The sequence below is a fragment of the Saimiri boliviensis genome, chromosome 1 (assembly GCF_048565385.1).
Source record: "Saimiri boliviensis isolate mSaiBol1 chromosome 1, mSaiBol1.pri, whole genome shotgun sequence".
NCBI classification, from domain to species: Eukaryota; Metazoa; Chordata; class Mammalia; order Primates; family Cebidae; genus Saimiri; species Saimiri boliviensis.
The window spans coordinates 175,330,150-175,350,399 of NC_133449.1; the positions used below are offsets into that span (position 1 = coordinate 175,330,150).

General features: G+C 56.5%; 1 protein-coding gene across 2 annotated transcripts; it reads left to right on the top strand.

Moving 5' to 3' along the window:
• The first annotated feature begins 1,557 nt into the window (after positions 1–1,557).
• On the top strand, positions 1,558–13,514 carry PITX1 (paired like homeodomain 1). Of its 2 annotated transcripts, XM_039472107.2 has the most exons (4): positions 1,558–1,723; positions 7,227–7,463; positions 9,686–9,903; positions 11,916–13,508. In XM_039472107.2, exons 2-4 carry the CDS (start codon positions 7,295–7,297, stop codon positions 12,456–12,458), a joined length of 930 nt encoding a protein of 309 aa, XP_039328041.2. In that variant the 5' UTR covers positions 1,558–1,723; positions 7,227–7,294; the 3' UTR covers positions 12,459–13,508. The 2 variants fall into 2 exon arrangements, with proteins under 2 accessions (XP_039328041.2, XP_074237487.1); XM_074381386.1 differs by lacking the exon at positions 1,558–1,723 and having other exon boundaries at positions 6,867–7,463; positions 11,916–13,514.
• Positions 13,515–20,250: the final 6,736 nt, after the last annotated feature.

A 20,250-nucleotide genomic window follows, 5' to 3' on the forward strand; every position in this document is an offset into this window, starting at 1 on the left:
GCCAGTGGGAGCGGGTAGAAGTAGGAGCTAAAATCCCCACAGCGCAGGGTCCAAAGTCGGTAGACTGCACTTTCCCCAGGCCCAGGTCCGCTAGTCCGGTCACCAGGGACTCCTTATCTTAACTTGCAACCCTGGGTGCACAGAGCTCACACACACACTGAAGAGGGGTTCCTGCTGTTGACGGTTGAGAGGAGGGTATGGAGTCCCTGGAACAGCACGACAGGGTGCAGGGGCCACCTGGCAGGGCCTGAACGCCAAGGCCTCGGTGAGCTTGGGTCGGGCAGGCTTCCCGTTTCGGAGGTTGTGGAAGGGGTCCTGGCTCTCTACGTTTCCAGGCCAAGCGGCCCTGGAGGCACGGACTAGCAGGACGCCAAGGTGGCGCGGGTCGCGGCCTCTCCCGCAGCAGCTGTCGGCGAGAACCAGGCAGGGAGGCGCCGCTTCTGACTGCACCTCATGAAACATTCAGGCTCGGCTGCCGCTCTGCCATCTCCCGGCACCTTGCGCCCAAAACTGTCGCTCTGGATCCCGTGGCCGTCGGAGGGCAGGCTCGGCCGCTCCAGTTCCTGAGAGTGACAGGCCACAGCCCGACCTGCCCTGTGGTCCCATCCCAGAGTCCCAGCAGCAAGTAGGCTCAGACTGGGCACTTCAGGATACCAAGAGTAGGTTCGGCCAACTGGTTTCCCCCACGAGACTTTGCGCACAAGGTTATCTAGCCGCGGGGCAACGCTGGGGAGCCCTGTGGCCCGAGGGTGGGCGAAGGGCAGGTTCCCAGTTCTCTTCCATCTAGCCCGTCTCCCAGTGGCAGCCAGGAACAGACCTGCAGGGCCACAGGGGTGCAGGCGTCACCATTCGCAAACCCGGAGCAGGGTGGCCGCTGGGGGATGTGCAAGCACAGGGGTTGTCCCGAGAGGTCAGTCTCCCCTTTCCTCACCAGCCCAGGCCCTTAAGAGAGGGAAGGAGGCAATTCCCGAAGCAGGGCAGGTCGGACGGTCGCCCCTCCCTAGCACCCCCACCCCCAAACACAGAAACCCTGGGGTCTGTCCTCCAACCTCCCCGGATGCCACGCTCTGTGCAGCGGACTCTCCCTGCCAACACGCAAAACCAGCTCCCTCCCGCAGGCTGAGCAGAAAGGAGAAAGGTCCAATCTCAAACCCCCGCCCCACTAGACCACCGGCCCCAGTCTAAACGGAAGTAGGGCCAGCCGCTCAAGAGTTAGGTGGGAAACTGAGCCCTGGGAGAGAAAGGGCGCCCGGGCCAGGCTGGGACCCGCTGCGGCTTCATCCGCACGCTGCCTGGCCCCTCCACCGAGGTCCGAGGGCGCGCTCCTCCGCCTCCAGACCCAGCCGCCAGCCGCGCGGACCCCAGCCTGCGCCCCGAGGGAGGCCGGGACCCCTAGGCGGCGGGACTGCGCGCTGCCCCTCCCCGCAGGTCCAGGCGAGCGCCTAGCTTCCCCTCCCCCCCTCCCGCCTCCCGGCCGGTGTCCCCGCCTTCCCCGCGGGCGACGGGCGGCGGCGGCGGGAGGAATGGGCCGAGCCAAGGCAGCCCCGGTCTCGCGCGCTGGGATGTAGCGAACCAGCAGGGGCCGAAGCAACTGGCAGAGCCAGAGCCAGAGCCAGAGCCAGAGCTGGATCTGGGGCCCCAGCAGGAGCCGAAATCTGAGCCAGAGTCCGCGGCGGGCGAGCCCGGAGCAGACGAGCGGCAGACGCAGCGCTGCCCAGGTGGGGTAAGAGACGCTGGGTTAGGGGCGCAGGGTCTCCGCGGTGGAGGGGAGCAGGGAGGTGGCGGCCGGCCGAGTCCTGCGCAGTTTGCTCCTGGCGTTTGTGGGTCCAGCTGGCGGCACGCGACAGCGCAAGGCGCGGAAGGTCAGGAGCCTTCGAGGCAGGAGCCGGTTTTTGCGCCCAGGGCACAATCATAGTGGTCGTCACCTAACCGGTGGGATCAACCCTCCGCTTCGGCCCCAGGCACCCCAAGCGGGTAGCAGCCTCGGGGGCCCGGGCCACGGCTCCGCAAAGGGCACAACCCCGTGGCAGCCCATCGCGGCGGCGCAGGACGCAGGGCCTCCCCACCCCCAGGAGAAATGGGCAGGAGAGAGGGCCTCCCGCTGCTCCTCACTGCGTCCAGGGATGGAGGGCCCCACCACCCATGGAACTGCTGGCCCCTCTGCGTGGCCCGGGACTTTGGCCGTAGCTTCGCATCAAGAGGGTATTTTTCCTAAACGAAACCGCTTCATTCGTTCGTTCGTTCGTTCGTTCGGGCAGCAATGATAAAGAAAAGCAGCAGACATCGGCCGGCGCCCTGGCTCTCTTCGCCCCGGACCCCGACGTCCGGTCTCAGCGCTCGGAGGTGCCCCCAGCCCACAGCGGCCTGCCCTCGCCGGCACAAGTCGGGCTTTTTCTTCCCATGAGAGAAACCCCAAATTCCCTTCGTAACGTCCAATAAAGACATCCCCGCGGCTTCTCCCGGGTTTGGTTGTTGACGCAGTGTCCCAGAGCACGCAGCCGCTTCTCAAGAACCGGGTCTCGGATTTCTGAATTTGACCAGCTTCGTAAATTGGAGCCTATTCTCCCGCGGCAAAGGCAGGGCCCCAAAGCCAGGATCGCAATCATGGGAACTCCAGGCTGAAATCCGGGTCCCAAGATTTTCCGATTTAGGAATTCCCTGAATCTACAACTAGTTGGTCCACTTTTCTGAAAAACTTGTGTATTCTCTGGACATCGCTGTGACCTCTGAAAGCCACCAGGTCCAGAGGGAGGAAATCACAGGTTGCTGTCCACTGAGGATTCAGTTCTAGGGTTCAGGTCTAGGGTAGTCAGGCCAAAAGCTACAGGTAGCCGGGGCAGCACAGGAGACTTGCTGTCCCCCTGCCCTTTCACGGGGCTGCTTTGGGATTCCTGCATCGCTGCCAGGGAATGGAAAAGAGGTGGACTGGGGCATGGAGACCAGGCGGTCTGGACTCTAGGATGCAGGGGACTCCAGACAGACCTAGCCGCTGGGAAGAGGAGGCTATGGTGCATCATAACCCGCCCGTCTGCTCTCCGGTTGTGTGATCAGCTGCTACCTCCTTCCTAGTCTTCTTCCCCACAGCTCAGCCATTCTCAGGAACTAGAAAGCTTCTGTAGAATTAGGTGAGAGATGGGCCCAGGAGAGCCTTTGTCCTACCAGCCACTGGCCCACAGTACAGAGTCTTGAGTTCTGTAATCCCATCTGTGCCTCACTGGTGGCAGTCCTGCCCAAATACATCCTGGCTCTCCCCAGAACAGGCTGGGGATCCTCAATTGGCTGGAAGCCTCAGACTGGGGTCCCAGGAAGCCTAAAGGAGCCAGTGAGGTCTTTCCAGCCCCTACCTGAGCACCCTCCTCCCTGCTTATCCAGTAATTGCTGTAGTCAAAGAAACAAGAGCTTTTATTGGGGAGGGGGTGTTAGATCAGGCAGAAAGAGGTAGGTGGTCTAGGCTACACTCCCAAAACTGGGTTTTCAAGTTTGAACGTCTCCGCGGACTAAGAGGCTTAGGGCTGGAATGTCCCAGAGAGTCATGGATAGCCCTGGTAGCAGGCCATGGCACATTCCTTCCTTTTTCCTAAAATGCCTTGATTCTCAAAGGAAGGATTAGGGCAGGTGCCCCCAAGGGTGGGTAGAAAGATACCTCTCCATAAGAGCATCCCAACCACCCTTCACAAATTACATTACAAACCATTCTTGGGCATAGGCTGCTTTTAGTAAGCCCGGCTTCAGGAAGGGTCCTCTTGTTGACTGTTTCAACTCCACAACAGCCCAGGCTCTTCCGCTCAGCCCAGCCAGGACCCTAAACTCCAAAATTCTTGAAAGTCACAGAATCATTGCTGACTTTGTGTGGCCAGGGATGGTGTGGGGAATAGGACACGTGGTTCCAGCTCCACTAAGCCCCTTTCCCTCCCCCCTTCGTGTCCCATCAGCAAGCGAGCTGGATGCTGAAGCAGCAGGCAGAGTCCCATATTGGACATGGGAACTGAGGCACAGGGCGGATCAAGCCTTGACTGTGAGGCGAACACAGATCACACAGCACAGCTGGAGGAACACCAAGCCTCTTCTTACTCCTGAAAGAGTGCTGTTTTCTGTCCTTTGAGTGTGATGTGTCTGTGAGTGTGCAAGAAGCCCCTATCTTGACTGGGACAATGACCAGTGAGAGAGTGTAGCTGGGGAAGAACAGAGAGCATGTCCAGGTCGCTTCCCCAGCCAATGCCCAGGATCAGGCCACAGCCTCCTCGCAATCAATTGCCTCCTCACTCCTTGATCACTCAGTGTGGCCCAGGCCAAGTAGAACACACATTCCCCTAGCAGGCCCCACTAGCCCCATCCCCTCTTTGGGTCTCAGGTCCCCTGAGGATACAGGGCTTCCCCTGAAACAGTCTGAGGACTTTTCCATCCACACAGCAGGCATCGAGATTGCCAAATAAAGGGACTATTGTGCTTGCCTGGAGCTCTGCCAGTGGTTTGGGCCCAGAGGGGCACACAGCAGGTGCTCAATAACTGCATTAAATGCACCAGCAGTGAGGATACAGGCCCCAGACTAATCGGTGAGTGCTGCTGAGTCACAAAACAGTCCCCATCCGGGGACAGCCCAAAGAGTCACTTTGGTCCCTCCGGGAAATGAGGGGGCTGTAAGTCCCAGCCTCCTCCAGATGCCCACAGACAGACCATTCATTTCTAAGTCTCTGCTCAGAGATGCACTGTGCTTCCCACCTTGGCCTGACATGTGGCAGGGTTAGAACACACCTCCTATCCCCTACCAGGCGGCGTTCATGTCAAGTAGCAAATATACGCCTCAACTCAGCACTTCCATAGTGCAGTGAGTGCATGTGTGTGCACAGCATGCCGGCATGGACGTACAGGATGTATGTGTGTGCATGCCCCCATGCTGTATGCACGCAGGCTGTTCTATGCAGTAAGACAGCTAAAGGGAGAATGGTGTGTAAAGGGACACTCCCTAGCATGCTGTGGCACCTGAATATCTCCTTGAAAGGAGGGACCTCCTGCTGCAGGAGACTCAGCCAAGAAACGTGGTAAAGGTGGAGCTGAGGGCAAATGCTCCACAACTGGGCTTCCCCATGTCCCCCTCCCCATGGCCAGGACTCATTTCATGGAGGGAGATCTCAGCTTGGAAGAAGGCAGGAGTCACTGAGCCTCCCCAACCCAAACTCCTGGGAAGTGTCCTCCCTCTGGCCTCAGACCCTGCCTCCTGTGGTCACAGATGCACAGTCAGAAAGGCCCAGGCCCTAAGGAACTGCTGTGTCTCCCTGCCTCACAGTTGGGGGGCAAGGGGGGCTGGGGCTAACATGGAGGGAATGGAAGGCAGGCCTGGTTCCACCGTGTGTGCCTACCCCCGGCCCCAACATCCCTCACAAGGAGCTCAACCTGACCCTGGGTGTCTCCCTGTGATGGGAAGGGGTAAGTTGAGGACTCAAAGACAGAGCCTGCAGACTGCCCCAGACACTGATACCTGCACGGTCAGTGCCACCCACCCAGGAGGTGAGGATGTACTGGGTTTTGGGGTAAGGACACTGGACACCTCCCTGGAGAGCAAGGCAGAGCTTCTTTCCCAGGCTGACAATCTCCCTGGCGCTGCTCCCTTGGGTTGCTGTGTCTGGTGGAGCTGGTCACAGGTGAGGGGCAGAGGGCAGTCTGGGGTCTGCCTGTGGTCAGAGGAGCAGGTCAGGGCGGCGCCTTGCCACCCCAGCTGTAGCCTGTTTGCTCAAGACGCTGTGGTCTCAGGGCCAGCTAACAATTGTTGAGCAAAATCCTTCGACAAACTTCACCTACGCGCAAGGACTTGAGGAGGGGATCCCTTGGGAGTGGGAGAGTAATGTCTTTGCCTGTGCCCAGCGAAGGCCCACTGGAGCTGCAGCTCAGCCACCACTGTGTGGGAAAGAACCTGGAAGACTGAGGGCTTCCTCGGCTGCGGGCCCAGGGTTGGGAGACAGCAGTCACCTGGCCTACCAGGCCTGTACCTGAAGCCCTGGGAAGCCAGGACGCAGTCCCCCAGGCTGGGCCAAAGCTACCCTGAAGAAGGGCAAAGGCTACCACAGCCAGGCCTGGCCCATTTTGCCAAAGGGTAAGGTGCAAAACAAGGGGAGAGGTAGAAGAGGCTTTGGGGCCTGGCTGAGCTTCTGGGGTCCTCCCTCTGTACTCTCCAAACGCCGAGCGCCAGCAAAAACGTTTCGTCTGATTAGAAGCCATCATTTCTATCCCAATCCCGGAAAATTGACTGCGGTGCAGAGAGGGAGGCCTGAGAAGCAGCCTTAGGGGAGAAGGTCCAAGCTAATTAGGAGGCAGCATCCGGGGGCCCATTAGAGTGCAGGCTGCTGTCACTCAGCCGGGCTGAGTTCCCGGGAGAAGAGGCTGGAGGAGGAGGGGCAGGCGGCCCCTCGACGAGGACACCGCTGGGAGCTGCCGCAGCGGGCCCCGGGCTCTGCCCCCGCCCCGGCGCTGGCTCGAAGGCGCCCGCTCGGTGCGATCCTGCTCGGCAAACATTCACTCATCCTGAGCTTTTCTCGCCAGGGCTGGGGACTTCGAAGCGGCCGAGACGGGAGTTGACTTCTGGGCGAAACAAGTCATTTGGGGCCTGAGGTGGGCACGAGCCGCCCGGGACTTGCAGGCCAGATGCGTTTCTTTTGTGAGGCCGAGGGAGAACTCGGTGTGTCACCGGGGAAGGAGGGAGAGGCGCAGCGAGGCCGCGGGGGGCGGGGAGGCGGCGGGAAGGTGGCTGCGAAGGGGGAGGGCGCGGGCGAGGCCGGGAGGGAGGGAGGGCGGCAGCGAGGGCGCGGCGGCGCGGGTGACTCGGGGCTGGATTCCGCCCGCGCTCCCTCGCTCGCTCCCTCCCTCCCTCCCCAGCCCCCTCCCACCCAGGCCCACCCCACCCAGCACCCCTGGCGCAGGGACTGCTGGAACCTGGCTGTGCGCGCTGTCGCTTTAAGACAGACTCTGCCGGCGCCGTCCGGAGCCTTAGAAACCGGCCCCGGATCGCGAGCCGGAGCCGGAGCCGGAGCCGGGGCCGGCGGGGCGACTGAGGCCCGAGCGGCGGGAGCGCAGCCCGGAGCGCGGAGCCAGGCGCCCGGTCGCTAGAAGCTGCCGCCGCCTTTGCCCGCCCGGCACTGCAGCCCCGGGCGGTCCATGGGGCGGGTACGGCGTCGCTGCGGGCGTCGGCAGCCCTGGAGGGCAGCCGCTTAGGCGCTGCGCTCTTGTCCCCGCAGGTCGCAGCCAGGGCGGCGGGGCGCGCCCAGCCCCGGCCCCTGGAGCGCCCGCCGCGGTCCCCACCTCCATGGACGCCTTCAAAGGGGGCATGAGCCTGGAGCGGCTGCCGGAGGGGCTCCGGCCGCCGCCGCCACCACCCCATGACATGGGACCCGCCTTCCACCTGGCCCGGCCCGCCGACCCCCGCGAGCCGCTCGAGAACTCTGCCAGCGAGTCGTCTGACACGGAGCTGCCAGGTAAGCGCCGTTCCCCGCGCGGCGCGCACAGAGCCTTCCCGGGCGCGGGGCACGGGAAGCTGGGAGCAGGGCCTGAAGCCCGCGCCGTGCAACCAAGCTCCCTCTCCGCCCCAGAAGCGTCAGGAGCTTTCTTTTTCCCGTTCTCGACCTGACGGTGAACGCGGAAACTTACGCACACACGAAGGCACCTCCACGCGGTCCCCACGCACCAAGAAACTGGCAGATGCACAAGCCTACGGCTGGAGGGTTGGACTGACCGCCCCTCTTGATCAGGAGTAAATAGAACGGGAAAAAAGTTGGATTTGCGCAACTGGGCGCTAAGGAGCGGCTTGGACGAAGGGAGAGGAGCAGACCCAGAAAGGAATGGGGGTGATGAGCGAGAGAACGCGCTTAGAGAGACTGAGAGGGAGGCTAACATCTTGACAGTAGGCGACAAACTAAGAGGAAGAGACCGAAGAGAAGGGGCGGGTGGGAAGGGTAAACTGTGGGGGAGAAAGGGTCATCAAGTAAAAGGGAGACACAGAGGACGGGAAGGGCGAGAGGGCCAGGGGACCAGCGGTCGAAGGGGCGCTGCTGGACTCCCAGTAAGGCCAGACCGAACCCGGATCTCGGGATCCCGGCCCACGTGCACTGCCAGAGCCGGGAGCTGCCCGGCCCCGGCCCTGGCCCCGGCACCGGCTCCAGCGCGTCTCCCTCCGCGATTTTTGTCCGAGTTGGAGCTTTTTTCCAGTAGCGAACTGGGCAGGCGGGTGACCAGCTCCGGCAGTGGAGCAGCGAATCCGTTGCCCAGCACAGCTGCCCGGGTCCCCGAGGGGCTCAGAGCTCCCTGGCATAGGCGACTCTTCCGCGTTGAATTCTTAACACACTGCTGAGTGTTTCTCTCCGCTTTCTTAATCTGTTTCTCTTTTGCATCCCTAAGTGATTTTTCTGAGAGGTCCTGTTTGCTTGGTTAAAACACAGTCAACGCTGAACTATACTTTTGTTTTCAAAAGTTTTAAGCGTGTTCTTTGGTTTTATTTTTAAAACCTAGAGAGATATATAATCGTAGATTGATTATTTTGAACCAAATCTATAAGGATGAATTAACAATTTTAACTGTATCTTTCGATTTTGAAAGAATTAATATACGACGTGTAGGTCTCTGGAATGTAAAATAACTACAGGCAGCATTATTCTTCCGGAGATTTTAAAAAGTCAATCCAAAATGGCGCATTTCTCGAGAATTTTTGCAAAATCCATTTACAGTGGTGTTATTCGGGGAATTTACATTATCTAACTATAATGTGTTTCTCTGGGATTTAAAATTATCTCTACAAGGCCTTATTGGGAAGGGGTTAAAAATCTATCTACAACGGTACATTTTTTTTTTTAATCCTGGAGAAATAAATGCTTCTGTCAGCCTGGAGTTTATACACTTACAGCTCTGTATTTAGTTAGGGGTGCGTTTATGAAGCTTTCTAGCTTCTTAATTTACATTTGTTCAGTTTTTTCCTGTCTGATTTTGAGAATTTGTAGCCCTTTCCGTGTCTTTAGGCATAGAGCTGTGAGCTTTTCTGGGCTTCTGTTTTGTTTTTAAACTCTTTTTCTCTATGTATCAATGTTTCTATGACTGCGTGTGTTTTGTGTAGCTTCAAAGAGAGACAGACTAAAGCCCGAGGTCACCTAGACAAAGTCTGTCTGTCTGGGCGGCAGTTGGTGGGGTTTTCTAGGCTTTGGGACTGGAGGCCTGGAAGCAAGGCCGAGAACCCGGCCGTGCTGTGCCTGCCCTGTGGGGCTCCCACCCATCCCTGAGAAGAAGAAAGTGGAGGGGCTTTAGGCTGGAAGGATCTGATCCTAGTTCACAGAAGTAGAAACCCCCTCAGATTTAGACCCCCTAAGAGGTCGCAAAACAAACAAAACAAAAGCGTACATTTGCTGGAACAGCAGCAGCAGGGCCATTCTGAGCCGAGCTAAGTAAGGGTGCGGGCCCTGCCCAGCCAGAAACCCAGGCCCGCGGCTCGGGCTCCGATACTTGGGCTCTTCTCCGCAGCACACCAGACGAGAGGTGCCTACTGACGACCAGCACCTGGCGGGCGCTTTCCAGTGGGGACAGTTCCCAGGGCCCCCGGAGGGAGAGGGGAGGGAAGACCGCCGGCGCTGGTGGCGGGCGCTTCGGTGGAGCCGGGATGGGGTGCAACCGGGCGTAAGCCCAGGTGACCTGCGCCCCGTCCTGCCTGCTGCAGAGAAGGAGCGCGGCGGGGAACCCAAGGGGCCCGAGGACAGTGGCGCGGGAGGCGCGGAGGACCCAGCCAAGAAGAAAAAGCAGCGGCGGCAACGTACGCACTTCACCAGCCAGCAGTTGCAGGAGCTAGAGGCCACGTTCCAGAGGAACCGCTATCCCGACATGAGCATGAGGGAGGAGATCGCCGTGTGGACCAACCTCACCGAGCCGCGTGTGCGGGTGAGCAAGGGGCAAGTGCCTAAGGGCACCCGCGCAGAGGGCTGCCGGCCGCCTTCGCGGCAGCTTTCCAAAGCTTAGACCCGCAGGCAAACCTCCACTCTCCTACCATTCAGACCCGCTCCCTCCCTCCACTGCCGATCCCCACTTTAGGCCCCAGCCCACCGGCCCACCAAGCGTCTGCCAGGCCTCCAGGCCTCCAGGCCGCCCCCACCGTCCAACCCCTCTGACCCTCACCCTACCTGATTCTCAGACTAAGGCAATCCCAACCCAAAGACCCGTATCTCCAGGGGAATCCCCCATGCCCTGTGGGGCCCAGGACCCACTCAGATGTTAGCAGCACACCTTGGGCTAGAGACTGGGCAGTGGATTCCCTGCCTCTGGGGACCTCAGGAGCTGCTGGCCTTTGCCCCAAAACGAAAGGGAAAGGCAGGTCCTGCCTGGCTGCCTCGGAGAAGCCTGAAAGGGGCCTGGGTTTGGGGCTCTCAAAACTTCCTGGAGCAGTGGTCCATCCCATAAGCAGATTCTCTAAAAGCTCAAGAGATTCTCCACCATCCCCAGCGGTCAGTAGGACCCTTTGCCTTCTGCCCTTTCCAGAAGGTATCCCGTCAGTTGGGGGGGAGGGGGGCTCCACGGTCAAGCGGCCTTCCCAATCCCTTTTGGGATATACCATCTCAGACCCAAGGCCAACCTGCATTCTCCCTCTTCTCACCCATTTGGTTTCCAGTAAAAGCAAGGCTTTCCTGCCAGGGTAGCAAGAGAATTCTTTCTTTCTTCCCTGGGGGCACAAATATTTAATCAGATATTGGGAGTACCTCCCAAGCCGACCAAAGTCCCACCTGGCCCACAGACTCCTTACCATAACCCCAGCCCGCACCCCTCCCTAGGCAGGCTGGCCAGCCCAGTGGGACTCGGAGTGAAGACACAGCACTCAGTAATCCTGAACTCACTAATCCTGCCCAGGTTTATGGTGGTAGGGGTGGGGTGGGGGTGGAATCAGGTAGTGTCAGTGCTGAGGACTAGGGAAAGCTGAGATGCAGGGGTCTGGCAAAGTAGCTCGGGAAACTCCGCTCAGAACTGGAGGAAAATCCGAGAGGGCAGGGGGCATGCGGAGGACCAGGAGCTTCTCACCAAATTTAGGGGGAGAAAAGGAAGGGCAGGAAGATTAGAAGAAACAAGTAAGAATGGGGCGGGGTGGGGGGAATTCAATGTTTGGGGAATGTTTAAGATTTAATTGGAAAAATTAAATATTTGGAGAAACATACTTGGCATATATTGAGGCGGCAGGAAAAATTAAATAATAAGCAAAAAGATCAAGATTTGAGAAAAATAATCAACTGTTTAAAGGGAACCGTGGAGGTGAGATATTTGGAAAGAATGAAAAAAAAACTAATATATGGGGACAATTCAAAAGGATCAAAAATGGGGGCTAAACAAGAAAACAGACTGAGGGAGAAGAAGGAGGTTCAGATAGCGGGGTGGACCGAACGAAAATAAACATTTGGAGCCTAAAAGAAAATATCAAATATTGCCAATAAAGGTAACAAACTATTTGAGCGATGAAATAGATCGAAGAATTGGGGGAGTCGGAGAGTCCTATGTCTCAGGGAAGAAAAATACCTTTTGTATTTGAGGGAGAATAAAAAGATGGAAATACTTAGTAGATAAAGCAAATCCGTTTCAGGGAGAAGGCAGAGGTGAATTGGTTGAGACAGGAATAAAGAAAACGAGTATCTGTTAAAATAAACGAGAATCTGTATTCGGAGAAGAAAACGGATATAATTTGGGGAAGAAGATAAAGATCGGGAAAAGGAAAAAACTAGTATTTTCTGGGGACAGGAAAGGAACCATTGTTGAGGGAATGGAGGAGCGGAAATAATCGGTAGAAGGAGGGGAACGACTTTGGGAGGGCAGCAGGCGGGCGGGGCAGAGGGCTCGGGGCAGCGGGGAGGGGGGCCCTGCCGGCCCTCCCAGCCCTCGGCGGCCCTGACCCCTTCTCCCGCCCCCTCCTCCAGGTCTGGTTCAAGAACCGGCGAGCCAAGTGGCGGAAGCGCGAGCGTAACCAGCAGCTGGATCTGTGCAAGGGCGGCTACGTGCCGCAGTTCAGCGGCCTGGTGCAGCCCTATGAGGACGTGTACGCGGCCGGCTACTCCTACAACAACTGGGCCGCCAAGAGCCTGGCGCCAGCACCGCTCTCCACCAAGAGCTTCACCTTCTTCAACTCCATGAGCCCGCTGTCGTCGCAGTCCATGTTCTCGGCACCCAGCTCCATCTCCTCCATGACCATGCCGTCCAGCATGGGCCCAGGCGCCGTGCCTGGCATGCCCAACTCGGGCCTCAACAACATCAACAACCTCACCGGCTCCTCGCTCAACTCGGCCATGTCGCCGGGCGCCTGCCCGTACGGCACCCCCGCCTCGCCCTACAGCGTCTACCGGGACACGTGCAACTCGAGCCTAGCCAGCCTGCGGCTCAAGTCCAAGCAGCACTCATCGTTCGGCTACGGCGGCCTGCAGGGCCCGGCCTCGGGCCTCAACGCGTGCCAGTACAACAGCTGACCGCCCCGCCGCGCCAAGCGGGCTGGCTGCCGGCGCGGGGAAGGGCGCGGGCGCGGAGGACGCACGCAGAGCCCTGGCTCCCACGCCGCGGCTCGCCACGCCGCACCGCGCCGCGGACCACGCGCCTGCGCAGCCCCCTCCTCCCACTTCCCACTCCGGGTTGGTTTTGTGTTTGCTTTTCCAGACCCCACTCTGCCCTCCAAAAAGACAAAAAAAAAAAAAACAACAACAAAGGAAAAAGACGTCGGAGAAAAGTGCCGCGAAAAAATGGATGAGTTGCAATTTCCCTCGGGATGGCGCGGGTGGTGTGTGTGTGTTCCCACTGGCCCCGGCGGCCCACTCCGCAGAGGGGACGCAGCACCGTAGGCGAGCGCCGAGGCCCAGCGGCCTGGGGAGGACGCCCTCGTAGCCCGGGTCCCCGCCGCGCTGGGCCCCGACTGAGCCGCAGTGCCTGCGGACTGGATGTGCGGGGCTTGGACTTGCCTGGGATTTCCCGACCCCGTACAAACCAAGATGCCCTCTCCGAGCGGTCCCCGGCCGAGAGCGCCTTAGCTCGAGTCGGATCCGCGTTGGAGCGGGCGTTGGGCCGGGGTTAACGGTGCCCAGCCCAGGACTGGGCACTCCGTGGAGCCACACACGGCCCTGGCGCGCCTGGTAGAGCCTCGCTGGCGCTGCGCCCTGGAGCCCTATATTAAGGCCACGGAGCTGCAGCGGGCAGTGCGGACCTGCCGGGAGGAGGGGGAGGCTCGTCTCAGAACACCCCAGCCCAGAGCTTAGCCGCAGGCCTAGCCCCTCTGCTCTGCTCCCGGGCTAGGAGGTGGCCCCCTGTCTAGGAGAACAGCCCCCTCCTCACCGCCCGCCGTGCAAGAGTCGAGCCGGCAGAGCGAGGGGCCCGGCCCTGAGGCCCTGCGCCCACTTTGCACACCCGCTCTCCGGCCCATGCCCCTGTTTACAGCGTCCCTGTGTATGTCGGACTGACTGTATAGAATTATAAATCTGTCTATATCGACTTGTCCATGTACGTCTATTAAAACTATAGTCCGAGCGTGCTAAGCACTGCTGAGCCCTGACTGCTTCATTGGGTTGAAAAGGGAAACGGATAGAAAGGGAACTGTGACAGCCCGGGGCCCTTGGCTAGGAGAGGGGCCCTGAGGCAGCCCCTGCCGAGGTTTTCCCTAACTCCTCTTCCCCATCACCGTTCCTGAGACCTGCTCAGCCTGGCTCCCTTGAGAGCACCGTCTGGCGTTGCTAGCCCACCCGGTGCGCACCCGCTAAGCTGCGCCTCTCAGCGTTGTACGTGGGCCGCCTTAGTGAGAACCCCCTTCCTCCGCGGCCCCAGGGTGCTATGGGGCTCTTGCTTGCCCGGAGCGTTAGGGCGGGGGCTGCTGAGAGCCTCTTCAGACCAGGGGTTGCCTTTTTTCCTGTGGGTGCGGCAACAGCCCCTCTTCCCTCCTTGGAGCCAGGGCCAGGCTGTTCTAGGAGGACTGAGGGGGCTGGATCTATGAGTCTAGCGAGACGTTTATCCCTATTGCCCGTAATGTGCCGAGAGCCCACCCAGGGGCGTGCGGCTGTGTAGGAGAAAGTGTCCGTCACACAGGACTCACTTCTCACTTCCAATCCATCCCAACTTGTGGGGACTGCCGGCCGCCTCCGCCCTCCCCTGGCTTTTGGAAACTACTGAACAAGACCAGCCTGTAAACTGCCTGTAAAATTCTGCTTCCCTTAAGTAAGTCATTTCTAATGGCAAAACAAAATGTTTGCAGCTGCAGTGGGGGAGGAAGGAGGGGTTGAGACTCTACTTTAGAATCACCTTATGATGGGGGTTGGCACTGCCCTGGACCCAGGCAAGCCCTAGCTAGAAGTGGGGCACAGCCATAGGCTTAGTCATGAGCTGACAGCTGGAGAGCCCTGTGCACACATTCTCAAGCCAGGTCAACACAGCCTCTGAAGTCAGGAGTGTTGTCCCTATTTTACAGCTGGAACCAAGGCCCTGTAGCTGGGCCAAGGTCACACTGAGCCACTAGGACTTTAGATTCCAAAGTCAGGCATCTTTCTACTGGTTTTCTCACCTTCGGATGAGGAATGAAGAGAGGTCCTCCCTGGAGGATGGTCTGATGCTGTGAGACCTGGAGTGTGGAGCTCTGAGATGAAGAGGGCCAGATACACAGGCTAGTGGGGGTGGGGTGGAATAGGGCAGGGGGCTGGAGCCAGACCACCCCTCCCCCAGCGGCTCCAGTCCAGAGCTCCGACCCCTCACTCTGGAAACATAAACACAACCACATCTGGACTCAGAGGGCCTCCCTCAGCCTCACACATCTGCCAAGACCAGAGGGCCCTGGTCTCAGCTGAGGGCAGGAGTCAGGGGAGACCTAGAAGCAGGCAGGCTGGAGGAAAGTGAGGAGCAAAAAGGAAGCCTCTGGTGAAAGTCAGGTCTAGCACCAGGTGCGAGGGGAGCCACACAGGTCTCAGGTGGTAATTCAGTGTAGCTGTGGGGCTACAGGCCAAACAGCTGCAGATGGGTAGAAGGGCAGAAATTGTCCCAGAATGACCCCATCATCCATCAAGGATTGTGGCCAAGCAGGTGAGTGAAAGACCCAGCCACAGGCCCCTCCCAGCTGTTCCCACCCAGCTATTCTGTGGCTGGTAGAGTCTACAGCATCCAGCCCTTCCCGGCTGCTCCAGCTGCAAGGTCATCTCCAAAGGGGGCTCGGGACTATAGGGGGCTCTGAAAGCCCAATCTTCTGGAAAAAAAAAAAAGGGAGGGGTGATGGGGGCCAGAATTCCTAGCCTGCTCTGCCTGAAGACTGAGGGAGGGGACCCCCATTCATTCAACATTGACTGTGCCCCTGCTCTCAGTGCTAGGATAGATCAGGGGAAACAGACACAGCCCCCGCTCTGCTGGACAAGTAAACAGACGTGTGTAATTACAACCTAGGCTGAAGAAAAACAACAGGGTGCTATGAGAGTAAATGGGGTCTTGCTTTAAACAAGGTGGTCAGGCAAGGCCCTTCTGGGGAGGTGGCTCCATCCCCATGTTCAGTAGCAAGCGCTAATGCTGACCGAACCTACACAAGGCCGTGGGCCCCAAGCTAGGTGTACACTCCTCATTCGTGAGCCCCTTTACCTGCACACATTCCTGTGAGGCTGGTATGATTATTTTATTAAAGTGGAATGCCCTGGCTCTCTTCTTGAGGTCCTGTTGCCTCCTTTCTGCATTAATAGGACTTCTCTGTCAAAATTTCTCAACAGGTCACTTTAGATGTCATTTGGGGTTTTCCCAGCTCTGCTTTCCCTCCTGGCCTCTGCAGGGCGTCCTCAATGTGAGTCATGATTGACAGTGCTCCTGGCTACACCCCCACTCCACCCCAGGAACTATCCTAGATTCTGGGCCCTCAGTCACCCAGCCTATTTTCCTGTAGTACAATCTCCCCACCATCTTCTATGGGCCAGGCCCTGGGAAATGAACCAATTCCTGCCACCCACTGGGCCTCTAGCGAGAGGCAGAGCCCGGTCAGCACCCTGAGAGATGAGCAGGGCAGGGGGCGAAGCAAGGGTGCTCACCCCAGCATGCTCTTCTGGGGGCGCCATGCACCATGGGACGAGGATGCCTGGACACCTGTTCTTGTTTGCGTATCACGTTATCAGAAGCTAACAGCAGGCTCTTCCTGAGCACCAGGCCCCAGCAAGCTCCTTGGAGCAACTTCATGAGGGAGGGATTTGTTGTCCTTATTTTTCACAGGAAGAAACTGAAACTCAGAAGGGAATCAGTAACTTGCCCAATATGGCACAGACAGCTAATGTGGGGCAGAGGCAGCACCTGAACTCAGACTCTCTGACCAGGGCCTGCACTCACACCCACTGAGCTGGACACTACCCTTACATGAATCACATTTGTATTCAGGAGGGAAAGGAAATCAAAAATTAAAATTCTCTTCAAGAGGCTAGACTCAGCTGGGCTCCCAGACCGAGACGGAAAAGTCCCCGGGCCATAGGATTTGCCCTCCTGAGCTCCGGGCTATGTGAGAACAGCAGAGGGCACAGGTAGCAGCGATAGAGGAAGCCCTGGGGTGGAGGCAGGCAGAAGCACAAAGCAGCTTTTTGGTGAAGAAAGAGCCCTGAAATCTCAATCAGGAAATCCAAGCTCCCACGTCAGTCCAGATTACAAGCTTCCTGTTTCTGAGATGGGGAGCCCCCCTGCCAGGCCTCCTCCCAGCCCCTGCTGGTCCCTGACTCCTTGCCCCTCCCATCAGGGGAACCCCACTCTTCACACTCCAACGTTGCTTTTGCAGTTTCCTGGGTCTGGCCTCCCGAGTGGCTGGTACTGTCCAGGGCAGGTATCTACCTGTCAAGCCGCTGCAGAGCACTCAGGAGACGTGGCTGCTGGAGCCCTGGCTGGAGGTGCTGTTTTCCTTGAATCAGACCGCTGCCGAGGAGCAGGTCAGGGCACAGGAAGCTGCTTGTGGAGCAGGTAGAAGGCAGAGGGCAGGATGGCCCCCACAGAGGATCAAAGCTGCTCTGCCTGGCTGAGGCACATGTCTCACTCTGTGTTGTCCCCTGCTGCACTTGACATGTTTCATTTCTTTTATTAGCTACATTTTATAGGGGAATGTGGAGATCAGAGAGCTCATGTAACCTGTCCTAAGGTGTACCACACCACTTTAAGGACTCAATCCCTAGCCTGACTGCAGAGTCCATGGGCTGTGACTATAAGCACTGCCTCCTGGAGGCTGGTCCTGGCAGCTGGACAGAATCAGTGTAGTCAGAGAGCCAGCACGGTGAACTGAGTCAAACAGGTATAGACAGCAACCCCTCAGAAGTGTCTGCACATAGCAGATGCTCAATAAATATTTACTGAATAAAAGAATTGAGGGATAGCCATCCCTCACCCCCACACTCCACAAAACATATCTTGACCCTTTCTCCCTCTCTGCACTCCTTTCTCTCATCTCTCGTGTCTTTCCTTCTTCCGCCACTCATTCACTCCTTTTCAGCACAGGCAGCTCTTGACACTGCTTTTGTAAGTGTTTCTGAACAGCAAAAACAACCAAACAGCCAAATTTAAAAATGGGCAAAGGACTTGAATACACATTTCTCCAAACAAAATATACAAGTGGCCAATAAGTACATGAAAAGCAGCTCAACATCACTAGTTATTAGGAAAATGCAAAGCAAAGCCACAGTGAGATACTGCCTCACGCCCATCAGGATGACTATTATCATAAAAGAAAATAACAAGTGTTGGCAAGGATGTGGAAAAATTGGGACCCTTGTTCATTGCTTGTGGGAATGTAAAATGGTATAGTCACTACAGAAAACAGTACGATGGGCCAGGCACGGTAGCTCACGCCTGCAATCCCAGCAATTTGGGAGGCTGAGGTGGGTGGATCACCTGAGGTAGGGGTTCGAGACCGGTCTGACCAACATGGTGAAACCCTGTCTCTACTAACTACAAAAAATTAGCCGAGCATGGTGGCACATGCCTGTAATTTCAGCTACTTGGGAGGCTAAGGCAGGAGAATCGCTTGAACCCGGGAGACGGAGGTTGCAGTAAGCTGAGATAATGCCTCTGCACTCCAGCCTGGGCAACAAACAAGAGCAAAACTCAGTCTCAAAAACAAAAAAGTTAGTGGTAGATTTTATGTTATATATATATATATATATTTTACCTCAATTTTATTTAAAAAGTGTTTATGCCCTGCATTACTCAGAGAGGCATTTGGAGGCTGGTTCCCAGGACGCCCGGGGGCTGTGTTCACCCTTTGGCAAATCTTTCCCTACAATCCTCTTCAGCCAGCAGCCCCTTGGAGGCCCAGCAATAGCGGACCCCTTGCATGGCCCTCATCCTGACTCTTCATCCTTCTAGGCAGCATAGCCATGGGACTCCATTAAGGACACTTCCTTTATCAAGCATCTACTTTGTGGCCAGGAAAGAGCAACCTGGGATGGATGGCTTTTCTTTGTAAGTTTAGCATAAAATTAAATATAGATTCGCCATTGCCCTGTTTTTAAATCAAGCTTCTCTGTCAAAAAAGCTAAACAAGGCAAGCTATGAAACCGTCTTAAGCACAGTATCATTTTTGTTCTTACGTATGCACAGAGAAATTTATAGATGTGTACAAAGTGTTAATAGCAGCTACCTTTGACGGGGAGAAAATGAGCATTTTTTACATTTGTCCCTTTCAAGGTTTTTCTGCACTGACAATTTATCACTTTTGTAATGATGAAATAAAATAATCATTATTTTAAAAATACAAAACCCTGTGACCCACAGGACAGGGAGTAGCCTTCTACACACTCGCCCTGTCCTCCTGCTGAGGTGCCAGTCATCACCTACCTGGGATGCAGCCTCATTGGAGGAGGGCCGGTATGACAGCTATCAAATAAACCTTTACAGATTTTTATAGAAATGAAATTTTTGCTTTCAAATACATTCGTCTTTGAACAGATGTCAAATAAGTAGGTGCCAATAAGAGTGTTCAGTGAGAAGAATTTGTAATGATCTTTGATTACTAAGCAAAAGAGTTCAGTGTTTGAAGCAGGTTCTCCTAAGAGGGAGTCCTTCCCTGTCCCTTTTGTCCCTTCTTTCACCCTCCCCTCTCCCTAACCTCCAATTCGGCAACCGATCTGCCCCTCTACCTTGCCTTGACACACACAACACACACACACAGTGTGTGCGTGCCTGCCAGCCCGCATGATCATGGAATCTTTATTAAAGAGGTCCAAACTACCAAGGTTTTACTACACTACTAAAAATAGTCATGCTTACTTAGCCTGTTTAATAAGCACACCATTTCTAATTTTTCTGCCTGAGTAAACTGAAACATCCTTCCAGAAATACATTTTTACTGAAACAAGAAGGCTCACTTTTTTCTTCTTCATCCATACACCGTTTGCCCTCTTTCCCCCTCCTCTGCCTCTCCTCCTCTATCTGTCCCCTGTGTCCCCCTCAGCTCCCACCCCTACCCTTTTTTTAAGTTTTCAGCATAAAGGGGAAAGTAACAGTAATTTGAACTTGGCTTTCATGCAAAATGGACCAATTTTTTTAAGCATTGGTAATTTGTCCTGAAAATGGATATCGGGCATTGGGCTGGAAAGGCTTTGAAGAATGGGGTTTTATAAGTGGAAAATGCAGCCTGAGCATGCGGGAATGCAAGCTGCACCCCGCTCCGTGCCGGGACAGTGTGGCACGTGTGATAATCACAGCTAATAGCACCATTATTGCTATTATCACATTATATTATTATTCTTCATCAAAATCAGACAACACTTATTAACCCATTTAATTGAACCAAGAGTTTAACATCCCAATGACTTCACAGAAAGTGCTTGGCAAACTCTCTAAGACATCACAGCCACAAAGCGGCTGGCCACTTCGCTGCCTGCCAGGCTGTGGTGGGGCCCAGCAAGGGTTTCCCCAAACTGTTCCCTCCTGTGGCCTATCTGGGAACCTTCCAGGACACACTGGGATGGTTGCTCATCCCCACCCAGACTCCAGCCTCTTCGTGCATACACATGCCCACACAGACGCGCATGCGCATACACACACACACACACCTCTCTCCCTGTCTGGGTAAATGCAACTCAATAAAGGATATCCTTATACAAAAGACCCCACCCCAGGCACGGCGTGGCCAAGGATCCTTCCTCCATCCTCCAAGCTGGCATTCCTATTGCATCACCAAGGCCAGAATGAATGCAGGCACGCACAATTCATAGTGAACCCCTGGCTTCTCCCAAGCTTTGCGTTAACTCCACCAATGCCTCTCAACTCTCCCACAGAACCCACAGTGGG

Bases quoted from the DNA above. Each gene is read 5' to 3' on its own strand.
- PITX1 (XM_039472107.2), top strand. From the start codon at position 7,295: ATGGACGCCTTCAAAGGGGGCATGAGCCTGGAGCGGCTGCCGGAGGGG. The intron at 7,464-9,685 runs GTAAGCGCCGTT...TGCCTGCTGCAG, and splicing joins GTCTGACACGGAGCTGCCAG to AGAAGGAGCGCGGCGGGGAA. The intron at 9,904-11,915 runs GTGAGCAAGGGG...CCCCTCCTCCAG, and splicing joins TCACCGAGCCGCGTGTGCGG to GTCTGGTTCAAGAACCGGCG.